General features: G+C 36.7%; 1 protein-coding gene across 1 annotated transcript; it reads right to left on the bottom strand.

Moving 5' to 3' along the window:
• Positions 1 to 1,119: 1,119 nt before the first annotated feature.
• LOC125664923 (uncharacterized) lies at positions 1,120 to 22,230 on the bottom strand. The gene is made up of 3 exons (XM_048897719.2): positions 21,929 to 22,230; positions 1,550 to 1,761; positions 1,120 to 1,443 (listed from the first exon to the last, which is right to left on the bottom strand). The coding sequence occupies exons 1-3, from the start codon at positions 22,018 to 22,020 to the stop codon at positions 1,337 to 1,339; spliced, it is 411 nt and encodes a 136-aa protein (XP_048753676.2). The 5' UTR covers positions 22,021 to 22,230; the 3' UTR covers positions 1,120 to 1,336.
• Positions 22,231 to 24,853: the final 2,623 nt, after the last annotated feature.

Raw genomic sequence — 24,853 nt, forward strand, 5'->3', positions numbered from 1 at the left:
TACATCAAGGTTGGGAACAATTCACCTACATCCAGATGATCTCACTAAAGAATATTTTTGGGCTCTTTAAATGATTGATTGAATATTGTTTAACGTCCCTCTCGAGAATATTTCACTCATATGGAGACGTCACCACGGCCGATGAAGGGCTGCAAAATCTCGGCCTATGCTCGGCGCTTATGGCCTTTTAGCAGGGAGGGATCTTTATCGCGCCACACCTGCTGTGACACGGGACCTCGGTTTTTGCGGTCTCATCCGAAGGACCGCCCTATTTAGTCGCCTCTTACGACAAGCAAGGGATACTGAGGACCTATTCTTACCTGGATCCCCAAGGGAACTCTTTAAATGATGAAGTTAGATAGATCTGTGCTTCGACAATTACAATGTCATGCAGGAAGTAGGTACATTCCCACCTATTCTGATGAAAAGGTGAAGATAACGAACACTGATCAATCGGATAACTCCTGAATACAAAATTAAGAGTTGGCAAATACGAACCCCTGAACATACCAGAAGTGGGATCAGGTGCCTAGGAGGAGTAAGCTTCTCCTGTCGACCGGTCACACCCGTCGTGAGCCCTATATCTTGATAAGGTAAACGGAATAACCTGTAGTTAAAATCAGTGCCTAACAATTGGTATGAAATACATCAGAGAGCATTTGACCCAATGACTGGTTGTATTGGCAAACTAGATCGTCATAAGGACAATAAAATTTGCAAAATGCTAACTTTAAACAAGACTGTTAAAACTTCTGTAATATCAATTTCTTGGTCAGTAGCATTATTTCGAGACATAGGACCTATTTTCGGGTAACCCCATGTCCTAATTTAGGGTAGGAATTATCCTTCTGCATTCATAACCGGAAGTTCCCAGGTTCGAATCTCCATCCCGGTGCTGCGTCAAACTTGGAAGACGTTTAAGATCGGTCATGACTATTCCGCAAGGAAAATGTGATAATTTAAGAACTCACTAACCAGTTTGTTGAGTATGTGACAATGGAAAATGTGATAACTTATGCGAAACAACCATTAATTATTTCACATTAATACCACACTAGACAGGGATTTCGTATTTATATTTGAAATAAAAATGAAAGCATCAAATGACAGAGAAAACAGTTGGAAACTTAAATATTTATGCATAACGGCTCCTAAATAAAGAATGTTACTCAAGAAGTTGATAAGAAACATGTCTCATTTTTAAATCATTATGTTGATTTTAATCAGTCAAATGATCTTCGCAGTCTCAGGATATTTTTTTAACTAGGGATCTATAATATTCTGTATGAATTTGAATACCACATGCATTGTGAAGGCACTATCATACAGGATGAAATCATATTTGTATAGAATAGTCAATTGCCCCCATGTAGGTCTGCATTTCCGGAGCATGGATTTCGATGGAGACACTTCCGTGATGAGAATTTAAGCATGGCCATGTACCTGTAAAGAAAGCAGTTTCAATCATAATTCCTATGTTATTAATCAACGAAATGACATTCATATCCACCTATGTGAGGTTTTTCATGTAGATAAAACATGTCCACACCTTGTGAGATAGAATTCCGTGTATGTCCTGTTATATCGTACAATCTGAACATGTCACCGCCAATACTTTCACCGATGCATACAGAAAATTTATCATGACTTCCCCTCTTGAAATTGACAATGATGTACTCTTTTGGATAGTTCCAGTCTACAGTGCCATTGGTGCAGCCACCAGGAGCCTGATATTCACGGTGTTCTCCGTCAGGGATGAAGCTACAAAAAGCAATTACTGTAAGTTTTATCTGAACGTAAATTTATCAACCCAACCTGAATGGAAGTAATGCCACAACCTGAATGGAAGTAACGACACAACCTGAATGTAAGTAAACAAACGGCACAACCAGTTACATTGAGGCCACATCACTGCTTACTAGTTCAAACTAGCAGGCATTGAATTGTAGAGAGACCAATTGTAATTTGTAAAATAAATATATCCTAAACCACCGGTGATCTACGTAATGATATTGTAACAACACCTAACGTTATAATGACACTTGTGTTCTACGTGAAAGATGAAGATAACGAACAGTGATCAATCTCATAACTGCTGTAAGCAATACACAAACCCCTGGATTTACCAGATGTGGGATCAAGTACCTAGGAGGAGTAAGCATCCTCCCCTGTCGACCTGTCATACCAGCTGTGAGCCCTATATCTTGATCAGGTAAACGGAGTTATCCGTAGTCAAAATCAGTGTGCCAAGAACGATATGATTCAGAATCAGTATGAAACAAGTCAGACAGCATTTGACCCAATGATATGTTGTATTGACGAACTCGATCGTTATAACTACCATAGAATTTGCGAAATGCTGACTTTAAACAAGACTGCTGAAACTCTTGTACCATCTACCATGGTTAACGATACCCCGGCTTTACTTAGTTTACTGGCCTTCCAATTGCCAGTGTACCCTTAATATGTATTTAATCCTGGTATCAAGTATGAGCCTTGATTGCTTGATAAGTAAACTAAGGAACATACTCCCTGATTTAGACAAATGGTGATAGGTGTTATGCTGTTCTATTAAGATTTGTAAACGCCACGGTGGCCGAGAGGTTAGAGCGTTCGCCCCGCATGCGGTAACAGTTCGATCGCCAAACGCTCGGCATCAGGTGTGAATGTCACGGGTCCTCGGAGATGACCATAAAAAAGGATGAGCCGTGTCACAGTAGGTATGGTACGCTAAAGAACCCTCACTGCTCAAAGGGCGTAAACGCCTAAATTTAAAGCCCTTCACTGGTCTTGGTGACGTCTCCATATGAGTGAAAAATTCTCGAGCGAGACGTTAACCAAGATATAATCAATCACATCTGAAGACATATATGTCATTTGATGAACTGAAAAATATTGTGATCACCACCCTTCCCCCAAGACAACAACATAAACACAAGAAAATACAATGAAACACACACAAATTACGATGGCTGGTTTAGGACAGGGGGAAGAGATTCTTTTTAATACTTCGTCACAACACGAAAACATCACGACTACTGCTACATTTTCATATATATATATATGAAACTCAGTATTTTTTCTTCTTGTGAAACTGACTTTTTGGTCTTGCGACATTTTGTCCTACTTTCATAAAATTTCTTTTTGTGACTTTTTGTTCATAGTCATTTTGTCCGTGAATTTTTGTCCTGTGACTCTGTCCTACATTCGTTTAGGACAAGAGGAAGATATTCTTTTTAAAACTTCGTCCCAACACGAAAACATCACGACTGCTGGCACATTTTAATATTGTTTGCCATGGAATATTCTGTACAAAACATTAAGTCGGCTCATAAACGTCATAGTAGCTACATTATCTATTGCATGTACTACATCAATTAATCAATGTAAATACAGGAAGAGAGAAAAAGTGATAGACAGATGGCGGGTTTTCGTGCCAATTCTCATCAATGTACATGTTGGGTGGCACTGTGTATATTCCACAACTCTCATAGCAAAATGTGAATGTGCTCAAAATATGGTTGTCATGTGTCGCAGGGTCTCTGTTATGCTTTTACGCAAAGTCGGTCTCTGACTAATGATTTATTTCAATAGACGAAAAAAAACAAGGCATCTATTATATTGTTACATCGAGTGACTGGCCCTCCAATTGCCTGTGTACCCTTAATGTGTATTCAATCCTGGTATCAAATATGAGCCTTGGTTGCTTATAAGTAAACTTAGGAACATAAAAAAAACACCGTTTCTTCATTTTGCAATTTAACAAAATGTCTTAAAGAGACTGGTTACATGTAATATTTATTGGGGAGTTGGGACCGCTGCAAAATGCAATAGGACACACATTTATTTTAATTGACGTACTGACAGGGCTCCAACTTTTTATTTTCAGCACTGATAGGACAGGTAAGTTTGGGGTTTTTGTTTGGCAAATGTATCAATGAACAAAAAATAGATAGTATTTCAAACTTTTAATTGAATCATGTTCCAAACAATAGTACTAAATGGTAAGCATGCTTTATTTCATGTCCAAGTTGAATTTACTAGAGACAATTTGCAATAAAATACTGGACCTCTGAACATTTTTAATATTAAAGCATGTACTTAAAAATCACAAAAGAAGTATCCAGCTGTGAATAAAATTGCAAAAATTACATGTACGTTTTGCAAGGAGTATGAATTTCAATCATAGAAAATAAAAATGGTATATCATCTTCGTCATAACTTGAAGGATACAGACCAGAATTTAACTTGAGTCTAAACACATCTTTAATAAATTGATAGTTTGCAAAAACAACCTATTATTGCTGACTTGTTTCATACCGATTGTTAGGCCATTCTTGGCACACTGATTTTGACTACGGATAACTCCGTTTACCTGATCAAGATATAGGGCTCACTGAGTGTGTGACCGGTCAACAGGGGATGCTTACTCCTCCTGGGCACCCGATCCCACCTCTGGTATATCCAGGGGTCTGTGTTTGCCCAACTCTTTATTTTGTATTGCTTATAGGAGTTATGAGTTTGATCACTGTTCGTTATCTTCACCTTTCATAGAGAATCCTGAGTTGTGAAAAATACTTGTAAGTACACGAGCCAACAATTCAGTAAAACTATTCAAAACTTAGCAACAATTTAACGGGGGGGGGGGGGGGGGGAATAAGATGAAAATAATGAGATTTGTAAAGTCACTAGACAAATGACTTAACAAACATAACAAAGTAAACAAGAGTTTCTCAGGAGCTTGACTCCCTCAGCTAAAATAACAATGGAGAGACAAATTTTAAGTGATGATTATGAAGTACTCCAGAGATTTTTAAAGTGAAGTAAAATGTTGTTTAATCATACATATATATTTATTTATTAGATAGGACACACTTTTTTATTACACATCTGATATAGGAGAGCAACTTTTTTTTTTCTATTCTTAAAAAATACGACATAGGGTTTTTTAAAAAAATGGAAATATGGAATGCACCGGTCCCAATCCCCCAATAAATATTGACCGGTCCTTAAATTTGTTAACCCAATTTTAAGTCAACATCCCCAAATTTTACCTGTATGGTGATCAATGATAAGAAGCCTGTCAAAGAAACATTTAACAATGGATCTCAGGTGGAGTGACATCTGCAGAGACTGTGGTCTATGAGTACCCAAGAGAGGTGTTTTGATAACAATAACGGCCAGTAATAACTAGGCTCAGCATTCTTTAGATCTTGAGGAAGCCCAATATAGCATTGACCTGTCCACAATTCAGGGGAGATGTAAAATGTGTGTCAGCTCATTATACAAACACTACGACCACAGAAACTGTGCAGACGACCCTGATACACTTCCTGTATATCAGAAGTACAGCCTGATCTTTTGGCCAGCTAAATAACAATGACCATAGATAAGTTCCGCCCACATCCACTGATCCGTAAAGAAATTGTGCGGTATTATTTTGGGTCTTTAACTCCCTGATTCAGACAAATGGTGATAAGTAGTTTGTAATGCTGTTTTGGTCTTTTTTATATTAAGATTTGTATGTGTACACATTTGAAGACATATGTCATTTGATGAACTGATACATTTCTCACTCAATTTGACCACCCTTCTCACCCCCACCTCCCACGACAACAACAAAAACTAAAGAAAATACAACGAAACATACACAAACTACGATGGCTGGTTTAGGACAGGTGGAAGACATTCTTTTTAAAACTTCGTCCCAACACGAAAACATCACGACTGCTGGCACATTTTAATATTGTTTGTCATGGAATATTCTGTACAAAACATTAATTTGTCGGCTCATAAACGTCACAGTAGCTACATTATATGCTACACGTACTTAATGCATATGCATCAATTAATCAATGTCAATATATTAAGATAGAAAAGGTGATAGACAGATGGCGGGCTTTCGCGCCAATTCTCATCAACGTACATGTTGGGTGGCACTGTGTATATTCCACAACTCTCAAAGCAAACTGAATGTACTCAAAATATGGTTGTCATGTGTCGCAGGGTCAACTGCTATGCTTTTACACAACACAAAACTGGGTCAGTCTCTGACAAATGATTTATTTCAATAGAAAAAGAAAACCAGTCATCCAGTATAATAAGTTTCAAAGTATTGTTACATCGAATGAATCGATGTGAGCTACCCAAGACTGTCCAGAAGGTGTGATGATTAGAGTGGGGATTTTGGCGAGGTTTCTTACTTTATATACGTACACTTGTTAGTAAGACATGCATAATTAATTAGTATTCAGTAAACTCCATTGGTCCACTGTATTTTGAACTCATACAACTGGTCAGTCAGAAGTAGAGTTGAACTCTAAAAATAGAATAAATAATTTCCACATGTATAATACAAAACGTTCACACTGACTCTCACATACTTGAAAAACTAGTGTGCATACAACTGGCTATGCGCGCAATTAAAAACATTACAACTGCAACACTCTCCCCTAGGCAGTGCCTCTGAACTTTTACTGATTTGCTCCGATTCTGACAATTTAAGTATATAAGAAATGGGCAATAACATATATCTCTGCAAGGTCAATGATTTGTCCTTACAATTCCCAGTATATTTTAAGAACACAGATATTTCAGGACTTTACTGATTAACAACAATATAAGGGACACCGGTCGTAGATCGTAAACGTACGATTACGTTTAAGATCATTTGACTCGCACGTATACGAGCGTTTCACGAAACCTATCGTAGTCGTAACACTTACGATTGCGATTTACGTCTGACGTTTTAGAACTCTTTTCTCTATTTTGGTAGATTTAAAATTAATCCTACCATGGAAAGAAATATCCATTCATCATTTCCTCATGGTTTTAAACATATCCTTATCGTCTGCAGTAACCCATGGAAGTTGTCAACAAAAATAATGGAAATTTTGAGCCCGATCTCTAGTGTAACGTAAAGAAAATTCCTAGAATGTTTAAACAATTGATAGAATAATTTTTATTCATTTTCATGTAACTAAAATGGGGAGGGGGGGGGGGGTGATGTAAGAAATAACATAAAAGATTTACATTTAAGTAAACTATGTTCTATGTTCAACGGATTAAAAAAAAATAAGATAATGAAATGATATTAATAAAAAGAAATAATAAAATGAAAATAAAATTGCATACAAGTATAGGAAAGTTTTATCCTGCATCAAACCATGGATATATACTCCAGCGTTTAATCATTGTTGTAAATACGCTGTAACACTAATGACATATCTATTCACTTATTTGTATAAATTTCAAACAAATCATGGGCTCAAATTGTCCCTTAAATGACTTGAAATTTATTTTCCCCATGCGTTTGTCTTTTATATATTTTTTTCTGTTTAGGCATGTAAGCATATGCTAACTTCCGTCTTTACGTGATGATGTATAATCCAGATCATTTATTTAAAATTATTATCGATAGTGCACTATACGATGATTGATTTTTATATTGTTTAACGTCCCTCTCGTGAATTTTCACTGATATGGAGATGTCACCACTGCCGGTGAAGGGGAGTTTCTAAAGTCAATTGGCCCAAAATATCGATGATTTCACTTGGAGCTCAGACCCTGGCATTCAAATAATATAAGGAATAGATTAGCAAACCCAAAATCCGCTCAGTTTGATCAGCAAAATGATTTGTGTCATATGAGAGCTAGAAGTTAACATAAAATTGCAAAAATGCCATTTTCAATGAAAATATCCACAGATTCAGGTGGTTTTCCTTTCAGAAAACATGCAGCGCATGCGTCGAGCAAATTCATATTCTTGTGTGTTTTTCATCTTAAAACAATACACAATATATATCGTTTTCATTTTGCTCGACAAATGTGCACATCTTTTCCTGAGCGATCATCTGTATGTCATTTGACAGCTTTCAGGCTTATCTTGAAAAAAAAAAGGCGGGGAATGTCTTATTCATGATGTCATAATGCTATCCAAGTAGGAATACCATTCTGATTTTGTTGACATAGTATAGCGGGCATATATTTTACTTTCTTAAAACGCTGATTAAGGTTAATTCCAGACACATTTTAAAGAGAGAAAATTTTGGGGCGTTTTATGTACACAATCGTACCTTGTTCTTACGCTTACGGCCATTGAGCAGGGAGGAATCTTTATCGTGCCACACCTGCTGTGACACGGGACCTCAGTGTTTGCAGTCTCATCCAAAGGACCGCCCCATTTAGTCGCCTCCTACGACAAGCAAGAAGTACTGAGGACCTATTCTAACCCGGATCCTCACGGGACGGCACTTTATAACAAGGGGTCGGAACCCCAAGGGTTCGATAATGATCCTTCCCTTGTCTGTGTATACATATAGGTCTAGTTTGTATGTTTAATTTCTAACGACCTTCATAAAACTACAGAAACGATCCACTTGCAAAATTGGGATTTTAACCCCTCTCCCATTACTAAATCATGTTATTATAATATTTTCCTTAAAATGTGCATGTATTATGCAGTTAAAATATACATGTAAACTAACGGTGATGAAAGCACATGTAGCAATACCTCCCCCCATATTACTTTTCTAACAACTGTTCTCGTTATTATTACATGCAACGTTTGATATATTGACTACCTCCCCCCCCCCTCCTCACTTTTTTAAAATATGAATTCATGCATTGCCTTTCCATTTATTTCAGCAGACTGGTCACAGGGGCTAGGCCCGTTTTGGACCCGAACTCTGATACAATGAATTTACTATATTTGTGGTATCACAGAGCCCGGGCCCAAAACGGACTTGACCCCTGTGAGACTGACATTTCTGTGGTTGTGTTTAACAAAGAAGGACAACTCTAATTGATTTAAGATTCTGGCTCGGACTGTACAATATTTTTGTGCAAAAGCAGACTGCAAGTCATTGTGATTGTTTTCTTCCTACAAAGTATAAACAAACTCAGTCAGATAAATACTACAACAAAATGATCTCAGGCGGGGGCCAGCATGGCGGCCATATTGCTCATTTACGTGCATGTAGGAGCACGTACGATAACCCTGGACCACTCGTAGGGTTACGATCAGTACTGATCGCAAATCGTAACTTTTAGTGAAACGGTCGTACGTGCTACGTTCACATTTAAGTCTACGTTTACGATCTACGATCGTTTAGTGAAATGGCCGCCTGTATTGTACATTTTCGGACCTTTGCATCATATTTTTTATGACGACTAGCGTTTCTTTCTGCTTCTTGTGAAGCAACTTTGAAGGAAAATTCGAGTCTTTTCTGAACTTTTCTTTGCAAAAATATCACGACTACGTACTTTCTTAGAAGTATTAAAATTTAGGCCGTTAAATGCATCGATAGCAAGTCGCGGATGTCTGCCAGACATAAGGGAAAAGGGGAATAACCCGTACTTGCAATCGTTGTCGAATTGTAAGCATGTGTCATTGTACTTATGGCCCTGTCACACTACATCACGACCATCACGACCTCACTACGTTCTATAATTTTTTTTAGATCGTGGTGAGATCGTAGTGCGAACGGCATGAATTTGTAATTTTGTCTGTCTTCACGATGTTACGGCGTCCTCACTACGCTCTTATCACGACTCCACTACGATTAAACTACGGCCTTGTTACGATTCCACCACGTTCTCACTACGTTCATCAAGTTCTTACTACGCTCCCACTACGACCATCACGTTCTAACTACGCTCTCACCACGACTGCAACACGAGTTTCCTACGCTTCTGCCACGATTGTACCACGATCTTACTACGATTTTACCACGATCTTACTACGGTTCTACCACGTTTCCGCGCCGATGTCGCCACGCTTTGCAGCAGCTGAATCAGATCCAGATTCAGTATAAATACAGCTCAGAACCTTCAGGACTGTTGATCCTCCATCCTCAATTCATTCATCAGTTGATCATAATGGCCAAACTGAAGTCTTTTTCAACAGAAAGCCAAGGTCGTACCCAGCAAGATCTACGCTGCCTTACGATTCTCCTCCTCCTTCGCCTAAGTAACAATATAGCAGCTTGGTCGTTAAGTGCCATATACTGAATATGCATCAACATCTCCATTAATATTTCTTGGTCTGGCCTTTCCATGATTCCAAAGAAGCAATGGTCATATGCAACTTTTGTTCAGTTTTTATACCAGTGTGTGGGGGAGAACAGAACGTGATTCGGTCGTGGCTTGCGCGCAGTGAAATCGTAGTGAGGACGTATTAAGGACGGGATGATCTTGGTAAAAACTTACTACAGTCTTCAACAACATAGTATGGACGTGCCGTGATCGTAGCGGAAGCGTGAAGAAAACGTAGTGCAAACGGGATGATCGTAATGAGAACGTAGTGAAAACGGGATGGTCGTACAGAGAGCGTAGTGGAATCGCAGTGCAGTCGGTTTCTTCTGCATCACGATCCCATTACGATGCTACTACGACCATGCCGATCTAAATACGACCTTAGTACGTCCTTACTACGCTTCCACTACGATCAAATTTGACCACGACCGCACTACGTTTGTTTTGAGCATGTTCAAAGTTGCTCCACGACCATAAAGACCTTACTACGTTCTTACTACGACGTACCCGATCGCACTACGATCATCAATTTTTACATGGTCGTAGTGCGAACGTGGCCTAGTGTGATGGGGGTATTAGATATGGCTTACAGTCGTCTTTGAGATTATTATCCAACGTACCAAGCATCTTAAATAGAGTTTTGTTACACCTTGCAACCATAAAATTCCCTAAGGGGTGATAGGGAGTTGTTCTGGACTGCTTCACCTCAGATATCTTACAAAGCTCCCTGATGATAACCATGGCCTGTGAAGTTTCTGCCTTTGCCTTCGTGTAATATGTTAGGGAAACCATACTAAGATAGTAAAACAAAACCATAACAGTTGTTTTCGACGTTTGATTTCGAGTTGGTAATGCTAAAGTATATTGAGTAAAATGATTGGTTATTACCAAAACATTTTCAAAACCTCCCTTACACTTTTTCAAGCGATGAATAGTCCATATAAACCAAATATAAAACTTGGAAGCTATCAATATTTACAAGTTCTGCTGAACCTCTTTTAGAAAGGTGAAGATAACAAACAGTGATCAGGAGTTTTAAACTTAATGCAGTGGTCAAAGGTCTTGATTATGTTGGTGATTTTGCCAAAAGAACATTTTCATAAGTTGAATTGTTCTTTCTCTGCCATGGTGTCCTAGATATGCAACTGCTTCTCTGAAATGAGCTACTAAAACCAATTGTGGGACATGTTTATGATTTATGATAGATGTTCTATACAAAATGCTAATTAAAACAAATATTTACACACTTCTGATGATTTCTATTTTAATTCTTATCCAGTAGGTATTTATTTATGTCTCTAAAATGGCAAAACTTTGTCAGATGACTGTTCTCTAACCCAATCAATATTTGAAAAGGACATAAATCAGGGTGTGGGGTGTTGGTAATGTTAGTAATATTGCTTGCCTCTCCTAGTATAATAATACTTACAGTCATATAGGTAGCAGGAGAAGCAACATTTTCTAGAATATATAGTACATTTTCGAGGCATGGACAAATGTCCCGGCCTGTAGTTTTATATTTACAGATGGACTGGGCCTCACCAGGAATGACTTCTCTCCTAGATAAATCACCTGCATCAGCATCATTGATTGATTGAATATTGTTTTACGTCCCTCTCGAGAATATTTCACTCATATGGAGACTTCACCACTGCCGGTGAAGGGCTGCAAATTTAGGCCTATGCTCGGCGCTTATGGCCATTGAGCAGGGAGGGATCTTTATCGTGCCACAGCTGCTGCGACACGGGACCTCGGTTTTTGCGGTCTCATCCGAAGGACCGCCCCATTTAGTCGCCTCTTACGACAAGCAAGGAAGTACTGAAGACCTATTCTAACCCGGATCCCCACTGGATTCCGGTTACGGATAGAAAAATGAAAATTCTCCAAAGCTGCCAGCCATCTGTGACCCGTTGCATCAAGTTTGGCAGTTGTTAGGACATAGGTGAGTGGGTTATTGTTAGTGATAACCTCAAACATATTATCATAAAGATAGTCGTGAAACTTTTCGGTCACGACCCATTTTAATGACAGAAACTCAAGTTGTGGGCAAGGTAGTGTATCTCACTGTTTTTAATCCTCTACTAGCATACGCTATTACCTTTCTCTCACCATTCTGATGTTGAGAACTTCACCCACACCATTTATCGACGCATCTCTGTGTAGAATAAAGGGCTTGCCGAAGTCCACATATGCTAGGATGAATGGCGATGTGAGCTTCTTCTTGATGTTCTCAAAAGCCTGAGATTCCTCATCTCCCCATCTCTAAGGTGGCAGTTTGACCTTCGATTTACTTCTTTCCTAGCTATTTGTAGATTTTCCCTTCAGAAGATTGCTAAGAGGCTTAATTATCTTAAAATAATCTTTCACATACCTTCTGTAAAAGCCAGCGAATCTTAAAAAAGGTTCGTAATGTCTTGATATTGTGAGGAACTGGCCATGTTGAAATGGACTTCGTCTTTTCTGGATCTGTGGCTATACTTGTTTTACTTGTCTTACACAGGTAAAACTCTTTCTTTAAAAATTAGCTTTGCTGTCAATCTGTGTATATGGTCGTCAACCGTCTGCGAAAATATCAAGATGTCGTCTACAATAAAACTAGACAGTCTCCAAGGTTCAACTCACCCACACAACGTTCCATGATGCGTGGGAAAGTTACAGGTGCGTTTGTCAAACAAAATCCCATTCTGTTGCACTCGTAATGTCCAACACTGCTGCCTGATAAAGTTGTCTTCTCCTTATCTTTCTCCTCAATCTCTACATGCCAGTAGGAACTCGTCAAACCCAACTTGGTGAAGAAGTTTAACTCAATTAATATGTCAATGTTATCATCAATATATGGAAAGTTGTATGCATCCTTGATGGTTCTTGAGTTGAGTTTCCTGTTATCTATACAAAAGCGTTGACTACCATCCTTCTTTTTAACCAATACAATGTTAAAGGAGTATGGGCTCTGAGATTGTCGTATGGCTCCAACATCCAATATCCCCTTCACATGGTTTCGGACTTCTGCATACATTCCCGGTGTAATTTGTCTATACGGTTCCTTGAAAGGTGTGTTGTCGGTACGTTTAATGTTGTTTCAGAATACTGGTCTAGTCTTATCTATATCAGTGGGCCTTATGAAAATAAATCTGCCCAACGAGAGAAATAGTTTTGCATCATTTACTTCTTCCAAAGTAAAGTACTCGCATATCCTAATGTCCAATTCCTGTAGAGACTTCATGGATTTATTCATACCATGTCCTGATGACGCTGAATTCTAAGAGTCTACCGTCGTGACGCTTTGCACTGAACATAAAAGGGATTTCGGCGGCATATGTACAATAGAAGCAGAAATGTTAATACCCTAACAGGAATAGTAACAGTGTGTTTACCCTGGATAAGGGAAATACCCGTTGAACATACTACAAGACCTCCTGACAATGAATTATTTGTTTGTTCAGTTACGTTCAACACAAAATTATGGTTATTTCTTACCAAACCTCTGATTACTTTTGTCTCGTTTGGTGCCACTTGAATGGTATACTTTTTGGCCGTCTTAACTGGTGTTTCGTCATTGATACTGTCAAAATCTATTTGTCGTTCCTTTGGAACATCTCAAACTTTATATGACCAAACATCAAAACTGGAATCTCTCTTTTGTTCATTGCCACTAACGAAAGGGATTTTTACTCTACTAGCATTATGACAGATAGGGTGGTCAGATAAAATGGTAGAGGTAAACCTAGGGTATCAAGAAGGTATTTAGGTGTTAAACTTGTGTCTTTCACCTGCAAATTGAAATTTTGATAGCTTTCTGTGCAGACTAAATAAATTCAGAGTTGTTTCTTTCTCACTTGCACTTCTCACCAACTTGTCATATTCATCTTTGGTTATGACCCTGTAATGGTGCACAGAGTTGATTTCATCAATTAATTCTTGCAACCCTTTGCTAGCATCGCTTTTAGCCATTATCACAAATTCTGAAACGCAAAAAGAATAGCAACACGATACAAACATACAAATAATGGAAACATACATGTATGTACACAACGCTAGTACTTGACCACCGTTGACCTCTGTAGCTGAAAAGAACAGTCACGCAATTTCATTGTCCATCCAATTGAATTGTATCATATTACATGTATAGATAATGTTTGCTGGTCCTAAACTGTACATTATACCACAGAATAATTCAAGAATCCATTCTGATATTCTTTACGTAAAACATCTAAACTGGCTACCATAACTTACCAATCCTAATTAACGCCATCTTTAATTACAGTTAAGAGTGCAATAACGTTAACCTGTGCACAGAATGTTTCGGTGCGGATCCTCATATTTCACATTGTTTTGGAGTGGGTTTTTTTAATTAATAATATTTTGTGATTAACAAAATATCTATGTAATAGAAATAAGATATTTCTTCAGTACAGATATTACGTAATTAACAAGCGATACGTTCGTCTCATTCTACTTTCATTCCATAAGAGATGATTCTCTTAGATCTAAGAAAAAAGATGTATTTCACAGGAACCCCCCCCCCCCCCCCCCATTAATCATAAATGCATCGAATATATTATCGATCCCATGAAAGCATAGAGGGATAGCTTAAAGCGTTTGAATTTTATCACTATATGAATTATTATGAAATTCTATTAGAGGTTCCCGCTTTGAGTCAGACTACAAGCGTAAGTATGCATCCATGCAAAAAATTCACAACATCAATGCATTGGTATTGTAGCAATAATAAAGATTGTACATACTATTTCCCAAAGAGTGTTGTATGGGAAAGTTATAAAGATAGTTACCTATACAGAATTCCCTGTTGGACATTTTTATATGTATTTGAACAGGTACTCACTTGGGGAAATATAAGATGTGTTTGTGATATATCCATACCCCCAATATGGCAGCAATGTAATTATGGTACCAAAATAAAGGTACTGTATTGTCACAAGGAATACATGTATATATGTTAAATATGAAAACCCTATCACTAACCATTCAAAAGTTATGACCTAGGTCAAAATTTGTCAAATGTAGGTCAAACTCTCAGGTCAAGGTCATGAGGTCAAAACTGTTGGTACTAAAAGAAAGGTCTTGTTAAAAGGGATACACATGCCAAACAGTAAAGCCTTATCACTGGTCATTCAAAAGTTACGGCCTAGATAGGTTAAATATTATTCAAAAGTAGGTCAAACTCAAAGGTCATCATGTCAGAAATTTTGGTACCAAAAAGGACTTGTCATGCCTAAACGACTCAGATAGACGGTCTAATTTTTAGGTCACACTCAGGTGACCTATTGCCATCGGGCGCCGTCCGTTAACAATTTTACATTTTTAACTTCTTGAAAACTACAAGGCCAATCATTACCATTTTTGGTTTGAGGCATCTAAATGACAATACCTCCCCCGGGGCCTCGTGGGTGGGGTGAAATATGCAAAGAAGCCAAAAACTTTTTGTATATATATATATATATATAAGCACTGAAAAGGCCACGACACTGTTGGTTATTTAAACCTGAAATTTTCGATACAACCTGCGTCTTTATGAAGAGACATATATCACATAAGCAAATATCACCCACCACGAAAAAAACGACAAATATTATAATCTACATTGTTAACAAGAATGGAATACTGATGTACCGAATTGAGAAAAATTATAAGCTTGTTTACAGACGATGGTGTGGAGAGTTTATACCATGATCGGGTCGGTATGAGAATAGATTTTTTTTTTTTTTTGCCCTTCTTTTAAATTTGCATTCTTTATAGGAATTATGGGATTGATCACTGTTTGTTATTTTCACTTGTATATTGTTTACTTTACGACATCACGCAAAACAAGTCTTCAAATACCAGAAAATGTAATAATTTGATGTTGATTTTATAAAAGTTTTAAACTATATAAAACTTACATTTGTTGCATTGCATACAACATTGTCGCCAGTTAAATCCGACAAAGTTGAATGTGTATAAACAATAGATTAGGTCAATGGGACTTGGTGTCATCTGGTAATATATGACACAGTTTATGTTTTGAGTGGAGGATCAAATGTATTTCAAATGAAATATCCAAGTGTTGGGTTTTATTAATACAATATTTTATTGTTTAACACTGAGAAAACAGATGTCTAACAGAAGTATAGGTACCTCACTGTACATGTTTAAGTTGATTTTCTATTTCATTGAAGGCTTACACCTTAACAGTACTGCAGTGTAAACTAGAAAGTCAGGGAGGTCCATACCAAGGCAAGTTATACAATATAAACTATTTTTCAGGGTGCTCAACCAATCAAATCGCATGTTACAAGTGAAATTACAAATGTAAGTTATTCTAAGATATGGAGGATCAAAAGTATTGTAATGAACATGCGTGCCTCGAGAATTTGACGTCTAGGCCGTTATGAAGCGGTTTAAATAGAATTAAGAAAGACGTAAGGTTAAAAGCGTTTCTGAAATAAATCCATAAATTGACAATAGGGACCTGTCAATATTTATTTGTGTGGGGGGGGGGGGGGGGGGGGGGATCGGTGCATTCCATATTACCACTTAAAAGAAAAAAATCTATGTCATTAAATTTTCTTCAAAGAATACAAAACAAGTTGCTGCCCTATATCAGATGTGTAGTTCAAATTGTTTGTCGTTTCTAATGAATAAATAATTTGTTTTCTCTCTGTGTGTGTGTGTGTGTGTGTGTGTGTGTGTGTGTGTGTGTGTGTGTGTGTGTGTGTGTACAACTGATGTTTTCTGTTTGTCTCTCCATTGTTATATCAGCTGGGGAATTCAAGCACCTGAAAAACTTTTGTTTACTTTAACATGTTCTGTTCAGTAGTTACAAATTTCATTATATTCATGTTATATTTTTTCTTTTGTTAAATTGTTGTTTAAAGTGCTACATTATGCATATCTTTTAATTACATGTATTGTTTTACTGAATTATCTCATGTACATACAAGTATTTTTCACACCTCAGTATTCTCTATCATATTACTAAAGATTTAGTTAAGACTTTTAGTTAAATCCGGGTCTGTATATATCCTTCAGATTGTGACCAACATGGCATGCCATATTTAGCTCACCTTAGATGAAAGTTCAAGTGAGCTTTTCTGGTCACCTGTTGTCCGTCGTCTGTCTGTCAGTCCGTCTGTAAACATTTTACATTTTCGACTTCTTCTCCAGAACCACTTGGCCAATTTTAACTAAATTTGGCAAAACCTATCCTTGGGTAAGGGGCTTTAAAGTATCTTCAACTGAAGGACCATGTCCCCTTCAAAGAAGAGATGATCACAAAAATGCAAAAATAGGGTGGGTTCATTTAAAACTTTTCTTCTCAAGAACCAGCTTAAATTTACATGAATGCTTCCTGACATAGTTCAGATTCAACATTGTTAAAACCAGTTCCTCCGGGAATAGGTTAGGGAATCAAATTTTTACATACAAATACAGGGCTTTCAAAAGTAGCCGGTAGCCGGCGGATTTCCGCCGCCTATAGTAACATTAGGTGCCGTTTACTTTAGTGACAAAAATGTATATCCAATGAAAAAAACTTTTATAAAATTTTAAACATCTTCCAAACTTTAGTAGACTCAGAAATCGCGGCCGTTAGGATGTAAAAACGTGTTTACTTGCGCTAAATTTAGTTCAGGTAAATACCGGCACCTGATTGGTCTTCTGTTGGTGTAGAAAATAAGACGTCAATTGCAATAGTCGGAAAGCCTCGGATTTACCCAATTCGTGACAACACGGACGAGAAGTTCCGAAAGATAACAACAAGTCCTGAACGTAAAAATCAATGATGTTGACGGAATGAAGAGAAGAAATACCCTGTTCAGTTTCGGCTTTAAAAAGGCCAGAAGTGAAAGTGACACAAGTATAATATCAATCAACAATTTTAAAGCGAAAACAGAATTTAATCAGGAAAGATTTCAGACTTGCTATTCTACTTAATTTGCAAATGCCCACGTGGTATTAAATAAAAACGTAAGTAGAATTTTTCAGCACAGATTCGCTATGTTACCAACACATCTGTAGCTGCTAACTTGAATTTGTGGAAAAATAAAATTATAGGTCATTTAAATGTTACTTATTAATTTGTAATAAAGATTGTTTGGGTTTTATTTAAAAAATATTGGGGTGAGCAAAAGCAAAAGGTCTCAATGGGTTTCATGTCAGTTTTGGAGAAAAATATTACTCCCCGTGTAAGTTAACAGACTTTAAGGGACCAAATGAAAATAGAAATATAGAGTTGTGTTAATGGTGAAGAATATTCTTAAAATATTGGGAGTGTAACTCTTATTTGCAATTCAATAAAAAAAAAATGATTAAATATATGTAAACTTTTTTTTATAACATACAATGTATCCGTTAAAAAAGGAAACGAAAGCTGACAATACAGGTAATTAGAACAACTATAAATATAATATATATTGATGCTTTATTATATAAAACTGGTGTTGGTTGTGATCTATATTCTTCTTACATTTTACTTTAATCTGCTTACTGTTGGGTGGCAGAGATTCAAGCAAAGACACTTAAAAATTGATTGATACAGCATTGCAAAAAATAATTACATGTAGTTATCTTGATGCATTTTATTTTTTCATTTTGCATCAAAATTAGTACTTTGCAATGTTGAATTTTTTTTAAAGTTTTTGCATGAACAGAAAATTTCACATATGAAACAATAAATTCATGGCAAAAGTAAAAATTTCAGGCAAAAAAATGACAATTTCAAAGCTGCAGTTAAGTGCCAGGAAACCGCCAGAATGCAGGATTTTGCGTCATTTACCCCAGAGCTTCTGGGGGCCGCTCAAGGCCCCCAGACCCCCGGCCGTAAGATACGGCTGTGCCATTCGCATTGAATCGCCTTCTACTTTTTCATTTCAGCCTCCTACTTTTAAATTTGTTGAAAGGCCTGCAAATATATAGGGAAAATCTTTAAAAATATTCTTCTCAAGAACAACTGGGCCATGAAAGTACAAATTTACATGAAAACTTTCTGACAGTGCAAATTTAAGTTGGTTAAAATCATGGCCCCCGGGGGTAGGATGGGGCCACAATAGGGGATCAAAGTTTTACATACAAATATATTGGGGAAATCATTTAAAACCTTCTTCTGAAGAATCACTGGGCCAAAAAGGTTTACATTTACAGTCCCTGAAACGTTCTACTTTCCCACTTGAACGGTGAACGCACGCAGAGCAAACGGTGAGCGCACGCAGAGCGAACGGTGAACGCAGAGTGAACGATGAGCGCACGGTGAACGCAAAATGGTCTATTCATCGGTATATTTCGGATTTTCCCCTTGTATTGTACTTACTTTATAATCAGGTAGAAAATATATATGTTAATACACCTGTTTGGTCATTTTTGTGCAAGTACTGGATGTGTATTTCTCATGAAAATGATTGTAAATTTCACATCAATGCACGTAGCAATCATGCACAAACAAAAGAAAATTTCCTATGTACATTGTTTACAGTATTACAGATACATATATATACATGAAAAATAGAAACATATATTTTATGATATTTACTTAGAATTCTCGACGTTTTCATAAATCATGAATATTGGTGCGTCATCTCGGTATACTACATGTAATTATATATTTTGACATAAGATGCATAATATTTAATTTCTTAATACACGAGTATAAACGATGCATGCGAAATAAAGATAGTCTAGTAATTAGCTCTAAGAATTTACATGTATACATGCATGACTTCAAAATTTACGAGCGTGGTCGTTTGAATTACACGCATTTAAAAAAACATTCCTGAAAGGAGTCAACCAACACGGGTAGAACAGGCATCTCGTGTTGTCACCTGAACGCTTCTAAATAATATAAAAGGTTTATTCCCACGTAGATTTTGCGCAATTCACTTTACTGTAAATACATGTATAGCATATCGACCTGAGGAAATAACCCCAGAATTAATGTACGTACGTACAAAATAAATAGCGTGACCATGAATTTACATTTAGATTGTGCAATATTTGTATATTTTTAATGCAGATAAAACTTTTTATTGTACTGAACTATACGTATATCATATATGGGGCAGAAATGTACGAGAAATATTTCATCTTTATATTAGAGACAAACGATTCAAAAGTTTCAAATTTGGGGAAAGGGGTAAATACATTTGTTGACAATGTCTCTCATAAATATAGGCGAAAAATAATCAGAAATACTTATCTAATTAATTTGACATTTCGGCACGAATGTGCATTGAAACGTACAGGTGTAGCATCGGGTTTTTTAAGTAATAGAGGAGGGGGGGGGGCTTAAGAAAAATAATAAACTTAAATAGAATTCTTGTCAAGTGAAGCAAAATAAAATATAGTAAATTGTGCTTTTGTTCAAACTTGAAAATGTTAAAATGATAATTCGGGTGGGGGCAAGGCATTTATTAACTGAAACTGCCTCATTTTCGTACACGTACCAGCGCTCGTTGCTCGTTCTTCGCAGCATGTGCATGTATAAGGGTTAGATTCATAATTGAAGGCTCTTGCATTTCTCTCTCATTCAGAGCTTCTCCCACTTTTTAACCAAACAATATTTGTGTTTTGAAATGATAAAAACAATGATTTATTATATTGTTTGATATTGATTAGTGATCTGCAGTTTTCCTTGAATTTTCGCAGTTGATAATGATATTTATGAACGCAGTGATTGTTATGAGGTCGATCACTGGTCGTTATCTTCACTTTTTATTTGTACTTTATAAATTAGATTTCTGATATAATAAGAAAGTTTACTTTCACTCTTATTCACACGTTCCTTTTTCATTTTTGCTTTGCTATGAAAATCGACCCTTTGACTTCGGTGTTCCGAATGACGGTGAGCGCAAAACTGTAAACGGAGAGCCCACGGTGAACGCACTGAGAGTGAACGGTGAACGCACGGAGAGCGAACGGTGAACGCACGGTAAGCGTACGGTGAATGCACGGTGAGCGAACGGCAAAATGGTAAAGTAGAACGTTTATGGGACTGTACATGAAAGCTTCCTGGCATAGTGCAGATTCAAGTTTGTTAAAATCATCCCCCTGGGGGGAAGGGTGGGGCCACAATAAAGGGTGAAAGTTTTACATTCAAATACGTATATAGAGAAAATCTTTAAAAATCTTCTTCTTAAGAACCATCGGGCCAAAGAAGTTTACAATTACATGGAAGCTTCCTGACAACGTGCAGATTCAAGTTTGTGAAATCCATGGCCCCTGGGGGTAGGCTGGGACCACATTAGAATTTAAAAATGCGAATATATAGAAAAAATATTTAAATATGGACCAAGGTGACTCAGGTGAGCGATATGGGCCTTTTTGTTATCTCCATACTCCATGCAAAACTGGCATGTAATTTTTGCAATTTTATTATCAGCTGAATACCTACATGTATTTTGTGGTTTTTAATTGCATGGTTTAATATCAAAGGTCCAGTATTTTATTGCGAATTGTTTCTAGTATAGTTAACTTGGACATGGAAATTAATAAAGCATGCATGCATATAATTTAGTATCATTGTTTGTAAGATAGATTAGGTCTAGGATTTAATTAAAAGTTTGAAATACTTTTTTGATATTTTTTTATTGACACATTTGCATTGAAAAAAGATTGCTGTCCTATCAGTGTTAAAAATAAGAAACAAATTTGGTGTCCTATTAGTATGAAAGCCAAAATAAAATATGTGCCCTATCTCATTTTTCACCGGTCCCAACTCCCCAATGAATATTGACCGCTCTCTTAGGCCCATCTTTGAGGTCAACGTTAAAATTAGCGAGATAAGATTCCTTGTAATTTCATATAAACCAACTTTGTACTTAACATTTTGCTCGATATTGTACAACTGAATGCCAAGGGACAACGTGATCCTCACAAAATAATATACAGTTTTAAATGTACCTACCCTTGGGGGGAAATCGTGCATTCATCTCCGAACAGGAAAGGGAGTGCTACGGGAATTGAAAGCACTGCTATTCCAAACACGAGTGCATTCATGTTCGATGATTATTTCTCAAGGAAAACTTCCACGTGATTTGTTATCGTGTGTGAATGGATCCATGACAACATTCTGCGCAGATATATTGCCCTATAAGTCAAGCGTTTCACTATGTCCAAATACAATGTAGATAGGTGATATGGAATTTCAAATATTTGTTGAGTGAGGCCAGGTCGAGGGCAACATGCGTTTTGTTAGACCTGAAGACCAACTTGTTCCTCAAGGCCGTAGTCTGTTGATGGCAATTTGATCCAAGGTTCCAATAAAAAACGTTGCCCGAGACCAAGTCAATAAATCTTTTGTTATCACAAACTTTCCATTTTCCGTTGGTGGATCCATGATGTTCTCTAATGTAAATCCGCGCAGTCACCTTGATTACAACATTTTTTTGCATACGTAATAGATGCCAATTTTGTTTGCAGACGTGTATCTAGAGGGCTGGAGTTTCGAAAGATTTAAGGAACTGGGTTTCGAATGTCTTGTCATGAATAACTACGATTTAAGGAATTGGGTTTCGAATGTCTTCCGAGAATCAGCGCATATTGATTCGATAATGTTAAACGATACATTGGAAACTCGATATTGGACATCGCGCTTTCAGTGGACCATAAAGTCCGAACGTTGAATTTTCGTGGCTTTTTGTATACATTTATATAGGGAGTGATCCATTGTTTTTAATGTTTCAGCAGCTTATCCGATATACATTGTAACTTGGCTTTAGGTAGTTTAAGCTTTATAAATCATGAAGCGGTAAATAGAATGCATATACTTCCCAAAACATAGTTATATCGGATAATTTGTTCTAAAGTTAATAAAATCAATCCTTATGATATCATCCCACTAAACAAAAACGAACTTTAAAATGATAAAAAAAAAATTATGTGTAATTTACATGTACGTGAACGCAATTTGAATTAATGCAAAACGCCTCGTGATTTTCATTTTGCAACAATCAATGGGACTAAGTGAACGAAGCAGCCCTGTGGATTTTGTCGAAGGCACCAGTGCTGGATATTGTTTCTAAGTTCATTTTCTTCATTGGCATGCTGGAAGCTGTATGGATTCTACAGCTGGCTCCAAGCAAACGTTCCGTCTGGATGGTTGTCAAGGTGATGTATCCTTATATCAATCTAATTCATATACCGTATAATTAATGTTGTTGAGCATTAATCAATCAATCAAAATACTGGATATAACTAAAATTAAATCATAATGGTACCTTTGAAAGACAGCATATTTGTTTTTCAATCTCATTTTAGCATATGAATTTTTGCTTTATAAACGCTCTACGACCATAAAACAATATCTTCGTGCAATAAGCAAGATACACTGCACATGGTTAAAAAAACATGAGTTTTGAGCTACAACAATCGAACATATCAATCTGAACTTTTGAAATGTTTGGTGCACATTTTCGAATAAAATCAAAATCTGGCGATTCGGAATGTTAAGTCACGTGGGAATGTGACTGTATCAATGAATCCTGTAATACATAACACCAGCTTTATTCATTCAAAAAATGAAAGTAGGAAGTACAAAAGACAAATCAATCTCCAAAATGAATTCCTTCTACACGTGTTATTTGAAAATAAATCAAACACAGGTACATTGTACGACCAAAATAATTTTACTGAGCGAGAGCAACCACAATTGAATTTCAGAAATATTCTCGGAAAATGCAGAACATTGTTTAATAAAACACAGTAAAACATTGTACTACAGGGAATTGGGGCAGGTTTATAATCTGTTACGTATTCAAAAGTTTCATGAGAGAGTCATAAATTACTATAAGAACAATGTAATTACTTTATCAAAGAATCAAGGCCCCGGTGACGTGTAATGAGACTATGCCAATTCCCCTGTGTTCTGAAATTACATATTTCTATTTAAGAAGTTTTTTAAAACGTGGTTTGAAAAGACAATGCAGAACGATCAAATTAGCTCCATGATGCTCGTCGGGCTAATTATTTTCTCTCTTTTTTTTTTTCCTATTTAAAAACTACCAAAGATTATTACTGTCTCTCCCATTTGCAATAGTATACTGCATTACTGACAAACTGTGATCATACATAGTATGATGTCAATTCATTACATTTCGGATTTCAAACATTTCGGTTGAGCATCACTGAAGAGACATTATTTGTCGAAATGCGCATCTGGTGCATCAAAATTGGTACCGTATAAGTTTTACATGTATGTATGTATCAGTGAACCTACATGTAATATGACACAGTAACCTAACCGTGTTAATAACATTTTATGGCATAAAAAGCTTATCATCCCAACCGAATCTAAAAAATGATTGAATCATTAAACAATGCAGATATAAGATGAACCATGACATGGCAACTGAATGAATGCAATAAATCGAAAAAAGCCTCCGAAGTTCCGAAAATAGCATTATTTATAATTTACAAAAAGACACCATATAAACACGGTTAGTCTTTGTGTCCTGTCATCTTCAATGATACATACAACACCTATTATCTCGTAATTACTCATCTTCATTAATACATACGATCACTAAATGATCTCGTAATTACAAGATCTTGTCTATTAATAACGAGATTTTATTCCCATACAAGGAGAACATTCCAAACTAAACAAAACTAATTTAGTTTTTAGCAAAATGGTCTCGATTCCACGACCTTCCAGCGATGTAAAAGCATTACAAAAATGATGGAAAAACATATACGATATTCATATCTGCTGCGACATTTATGCTTCGCGAAATGCATAAACATTTCTAGCACCTCATAATGTAGACAACTTGCCAATCCAATACATTTATTATTGTCATCTTATTGGGGAGGGGGTACCTCGATCCTCAAG

Source organism: Ostrea edulis, chromosome 1 (genome assembly GCF_947568905.1).
Source record: "Ostrea edulis chromosome 1, xbOstEdul1.1, whole genome shotgun sequence".
In the NCBI taxonomy this organism is placed as follows: Eukaryota; Metazoa; Mollusca; class Bivalvia; order Ostreida; family Ostreidae; genus Ostrea; species Ostrea edulis.

What these genes read in the sequence shown, in the direction of transcription:
- LOC125664923 (XM_048897719.2), bottom strand. Translation starts at nt 22,020, where the DNA reads ATGAATGCACTCGTGTTTGGAATAGCAGTGCTTTCAATTCCCGTAGCA. An exon ending in TGCACGATTTCCCCCCAAGG is followed by an intron (nt 1,762 to 21,928) that starts GTAGGTACATTT and finishes TGCTTTTTGTAG; the next exon opens with CTTCATCCCTGACGGAGAAC. An exon ending in ACGGAATTCTATCTCACAAG is followed by an intron (nt 1,444 to 1,549) that starts GTGTGGACATGT and finishes CTTTCTTTACAG; the next exon opens with GTACATGGCCATGCTTAAAT.